General features: G+C 34.5%; 1 protein-coding gene across 1 annotated transcript; it reads left to right on the top strand.

Moving 5' to 3' along the window:
* The first annotated feature begins 238 nt into the window (after nt 1–238).
* Nucleotides 239–1,947, top strand: LOC139850388 (uncharacterized). The gene is made up of 3 exons (XM_071839969.1): nt 239–363; nt 1,219–1,379; nt 1,570–1,947. The coding sequence occupies exons 1-3, from the start codon at nt 288–290 to the stop codon at nt 1,732–1,734; spliced, it is 402 nt and encodes a 133-aa protein (XP_071696070.1). The 5' UTR covers nt 239–287; the 3' UTR covers nt 1,735–1,947.
* Nucleotides 1,948–5,504: the final 3,557 nt, after the last annotated feature.

Below are 5,504 nucleotides of genomic sequence, written 5' to 3'. Positions count from 1 at the left end.
CCGTCGAACCACTCTTTGGTTATTATTATTTTTATTTAAATAATTGTAAAGAATACTTGGAAGATTATTTCAAATAGAAGTCTCTGTATATCTTAGTCTAAACCGTAGCCCAATAGCACAATCTTAGCCCAATAGTACAATGTTAACCCAATAGCACAATCTTAGCCCAATGCCCAATTGAATTGTCAATTGATAATTACGAGTAGTTCACTACTTCACTTCGAAGATAAAAAGAAACGGCGCGTTAGGGTTTGTATCTTGCACTGATTTTGTTGAACTAAAAAAAAATGGCGAATTTGAAGGAGGCTGATTCCCCTCTCTGTCGTCGCATCGTCCTGTCTTTTCTCGATTTTCTGAATTCTGGTTCGCTCACTCTCATACTCACTGTCATCTATATCTAAAACTGATCTTTTATCTTTTATGTAATTTAGTTTAAATTTTACCTTTTAGGGTTTGGAATTATATTTAATAATCGTAGTAGGTTTAATATATTCTGTTAGTTTGATTGATGATAGCCGCTGATCGTTTCACTTTAAGTGTGCATTTACAGGAATTAGTAAAATTAGGGTTTCACTTTAAGTTGGCCATTTTCTCAATTTTCTGAATTCTGGTTCGCTCGCTCGCTCTCACTATCATCTATAATACTGATTTTTATCGTTTATGTAATTTTAGTTCAAAGTTTACCTTGTAGGGTTTGCACTTTGCAGTTGTATTAAATAATCGTTAGCAGGTTTAATATTTTCTGTTAGTTTGATGATAGCCGTTAATCATTTCACTTTAATTGTGCATTTAAATGAGCTAGTAAAATTAGGGTTTTGTATGACAACTGATACATACATTTTATTTGAGATTGTATAAATGCAAATTTAGAGATATCTGTCAGATGCGTAGGTGTTTAATGTATATTTTAAGTTTAGGTATATATTATTGTTGATTGCAGTTGAACCACAACTATGGATGTTAATTTGACTGATATGTTAAAATTTAGTTCAATTTTACTTTGTATGGTTTGCAATTTTTAAGCAATGATCGTTATTAGGTTTACTTGTTAAAAAAATGAACTGCTGATCACTTCATGTTAAGTAATGAAATTAGGAAAACTGGTGAAATTAGGGTTTTTATGAGCACTTGTGCATACATTTTTATTGAGATTATGTAAATTCAGTTTAAGAGGATAACTGTATGCTAACAGCTCCTTCTTCATAATCTGTTTTTCAGTTGAACCTAGTTCTGGTAGTGATAAAGACAGTCTTCAAGTCGCAAAAGACAGCTTATCAGAGGCTTTCAAGATTGATTCATCGTCTACCGAAAGTGTGCCAAAATCTGATTCTCTGCTCCAGATTTTCAATTCCAAAAACCCCGAGGCCCCACAAACTCTGGTACTAATGTTATGTAGTTCTTCTTATCTTTTTATTATTATTATTATTATTAATTTAGATGGCAATTTGGACTGGTTGGGTAACGTGTGAAAACATGTTGGGTTGGGGTTGGGGTTGGATTAAAACAGTTTATTTATTTATTTTAATGTTCTTATTATATGTGTTTAGTAACTAATGATGTATATTACAGAATGCTGTCAAAGAGAAGAAGAAGAAGAAGAAGAAGAAAAAGATAAATCTTCATGATCCGCTTATTGGTTTAGTTGTCATTATTTCAATGGGCATTGGATATGTTTCTGGGTTTGGGCTGTCAAGGCTAGTTTCGAAGTTGTCAAGTTTTGGTGCTACAGATTAGATCAGGTTTACATTATAAACAATCTTTGTGTCAAATGTGTTTGACTGTATGCAAGTTTCTATTTCCACATGTATAAGGTTGTTTTGATGCCCACAACATTTGTAGGTAACTTGAGTTGTTTTTCTTTGGTTAAATTTGCAACTCTTATTTCACACACACTGTTTATTGTTGTGTGCTTTCTTGGTGCAATTTTGATGAATATCTCCCCGAATTCACATCAAAAATCATTATGGTGACACCTTTTATAGTTGTTCTCTTTACAATTCTTCTTTGTGCAATTCTATCCCTCTTTGAATTGTCGTTCTACTTGCTTTTCTTGAGGTGGCAATTTGGGTAACATGTCAAAACTTAAAGCAACATCTATTCTAAAAAGGTTAAGTTAGGTTGGTCGAACTGTTTTGTGTCCAATTGTTGTAGTTTTTTTTATGAATCGATAATGTCAACTTATTATACAACATTCATATAGTTTCAGTAAAAATTATTAATTTTACAAAAGATTTTGGAACTTTTACGTATCAAAAAGTGTTAAAACCTACAAATAGGTTATACACTTTCACTTTTATTTCGATTTCGATGTATGCTATATACTCTAAAAAATATCATTGTAGGTCATAAACATTCAAAATGTGTGTTAATGTAAACAAAATGTGACCGGTTAGATTATATTCGTGACATGTCTTTTAATTGGTATTGTAATAGAGGTCTTATACTTTCAGTTGTGTTCCGATGTAGACTACATAAAAAATGATTTGTTCCGATTTATCACTAACTTTATTCTCCACCAAGATGCCACGTATGCATCAAGTCATCACCACGTAAGTTTGACAATAATTATCAAGTCAAATCTTTATATTTGTTGATAATGACATATAAAAATAAGTTTATAGCCTACACTCTCGTATTTTTTCGGGTATATAACTTACACCGAAACAAAAATGAAAGTATTTGACCGATTTATAGCTTTAACCCTATCAAAAGTACACTTTTGGCAACTTTTAACCCCTCTGGACCTTTTTCATATTTTTTATATGTACACAACATATATTTAGCTTCACCATTTGTCCCGTTAAAGATAAAGCATAGCTCTAATCAACCCATTCCTGATTGAATTAGTCAAAGTTACCATTGCCTAGATATATGTTATAAGTGGGTCGTGTATTCTTACTTGTTTAGACTCTTGGTCCACATAAACATGTATCATTATAAACATGTATCATCTAACAATCTTTATTCTTGTGTATTTACATATTTGTTTTTAGATTGGGAAAGTTGCCGATGTTCTGAAAACATAGGGTTTACACTAGACAAACACATTATAATCCGATGCATTCAAAACATTATAACCAACCTTATGCTTAAACAGCAATACAACCATACTTGATTCATGAAGATTTAAATTTTAATCATCAAAATATAATTGCACAGTATAATACAAGACATGATTCATAAATATTAGGCATTTGAATAACAAAAAGTTTGCATTCAACGCATTCTTTCATCCAGTATCGTTCAATAAATGATACATAAACAATATGTAATTAAATCAACAATCAACAAACAGTTTCAATCAAAAAACCTTTCTTCAAAAAGTAACATCGTCTACAATTTATTGCCTCAAATCTTATAACATTGTCCAGATAAAGTTCTAGCTACCTTAAAGAGTGTATACATTAATGGATTGAGCAAACTTTGTTCTTAAATTAATTATTTTTTTTCTATTAATTTTTTATTATTTTTTTAAAAGCAGTAGTAACATTTTATTTCCACAACATTTATACAATAGGTATGCTTCCAACATATTATACAGAAGCACAATTCGCACAGATAGATGCTAGGTTAGCATCGTTACACATACATCGCACTATACTATCAATTTAAAAAACAAGAAGTATTATGAAACTAATTATGTCAGTAGATAGATTTTCCTTTGACTCTCTTCGCTATCCACATGAAGCTTTTCATTTGAATCTCGTTCAATGCATACGGAGTGTTCCAACTGTTGGTTATAGTTTTGGTTAGAAGAAATGGATATGGTTGCTTTGTATTTGTGAATGGATGTTATCCCACATAGGTGGGAGGAAGAAGTGGGAGGGGGGTGATTTGGTTATAAAAGGAGTGTTAAGCCTCACTTCCAAATTGCACCAATCAATACACTTTAAGTATTTGATTATTTCTTTCTTTCTTACCCTTGTTTGAAAGTTGTATTAGTTAAATATTTTGGAGAGTGTAGTTGGCTTAAGAGAGTCGTCTATATCATTGTAACAATTTGTGATATAGTGCATTTCTCTTTGGGGCCGGTGGTTTTTCTCCTGTTTTGGAGTTTCCACGTTAAATCTTGTGTTGTGTATTGTTTTTATTTCTTTACTATTATTGTTGGGCTGGGTGGTGGGAATTAGTGAGACCGTAATTTCCCAACAACTGGTATCAGAGCGTCAGGTTTGACGGGGGTCTCGATTATAGGAGTCGGAGTATGCTCTGTGGTTGCCACGGGAGTGGATCGTCCACATCAGAAACGAGTTCTATTGATCGTATAGGGTATCTGGTTAGACAATATTTTTTCTGATTCGGAGTAAGTGGTGTCTAGAATTTGTAGTGGACCGGGTGTTGGATTTTCCAATTTAACGGATCATGTGCGCCACACTCCACTACATCTGTCGGCCAGTCGAAACTTGGGCAAAATCAGAGAAAGTGTTGTTTATAGGATACGGATACGATGTCGAAGTTCAGTCCAATGAGGTTTGATGTTGAGAAATTTGATGGGATGATCAATTTTGGCTTATGGCAGGTTCAAGTCAAGGATGTGTTGATTCAGTCCGGGTTACACAAGGCATTGAAAGGTAAACCCATCTTTGTTCCCGGCAGTGATTCTAGCAGTACGTTCGATGAAGAAGAATGGGATGATATGGATTTGAGGGCAGCAAGTGCGATTCGTTTGTGTTTTGCAAAGAACGTGCTTGCAAATGTGCACGGGTTATCAACGGCAAAGGAGCTTTGGGTTAAACTAGAGCAGTTGTACCAGGGCAAGGGCAAATCAGTTGTGTCTTAAAGAACAATTTCATACTCTGCGTATGGATGGGGGTTCAAAGATTTCAGATCATCTAAGTATTCTTAATGGTATTGTTTCAGAATGGGAGGCTATTGGAGTTAAAACGGATGATGAAGATAAAGCTTTGAGGTTGATATTATCTTTATCATCGTCTTATGAACACATGAAACCTATTTTGATATATGGGAAGAAAACTCTGAAGTTTGAAGATGTTACTAGCAAGCTCCTATCCGAGGAGAAAAGACTGGAAGGTAACGGGGTCTCGTCATCAGGAGATACGATAGTGTTGTGTTCGGATAGGCGAAAGAGAAACTCTGGGAAGAATCTGGTATGTTGGAGGTGCGGGAAGACTGGGCATGTAAGGGTTAATTGTCCAGGTGGAGCTAATCCATCAAATGGCTCCAAAGACGCTAACATTGTCTCCGTTGTTACGGAGAGTGACGAATTCCTCTGAAGTCACACCATCCTCATGGTGTGTCCGCGCCACCATGTAAAGGGATGTTCGTTAGCGGTTCCACAATTGCACATGGGCATTGGTTTGGCATTGATGCAGGTTGTGTGGTGGAAACTGATGTTGTAGCTGATGAAACTTCCAGGGAAAGTCAAACAGGAAGTTGCACCATAAAGTTTCAGCTGATTGTTCAACAACATGTGCCGAGGTGAAATGCTTGGAATGTGATATTCTAAGTGTGATACTCTTTATGGTGGGGTATGATAATTCTGT

Source organism: Rutidosis leptorrhynchoides, chromosome 5 (assembly GCF_046630445.1).
Source record: "Rutidosis leptorrhynchoides isolate AG116_Rl617_1_P2 chromosome 5, CSIRO_AGI_Rlap_v1, whole genome shotgun sequence".
Classification (NCBI taxonomy): domain Eukaryota; kingdom Viridiplantae; phylum Streptophyta; class Magnoliopsida; order Asterales; family Asteraceae; genus Rutidosis; species Rutidosis leptorrhynchoides.
Note: the sequence above shows the minus strand (reverse complement) of the source record. Positions and strands in the feature narration are given on the sequence as shown.

Coding starts and splice junctions, on each gene's coding strand:
- LOC139850388 (XM_071839969.1), top strand. CDS start 288: ATGGCGAATTTGAAGGAGGCTGATTCCCCTCTCTGTCGTCGCATCGTC. Junction 364..1,218: donor TCTCGATTTTCTGAATTCTG/GTTCGCTCACTC, acceptor TCTGTTTTTCAG/TTGAACCTAGTTCTGGTAGT. Junction 1,380..1,569: donor CCGAGGCCCCACAAACTCTG/GTACTAATGTTA, acceptor TGTATATTACAG/AATGCTGTCAAAGAGAAGAA.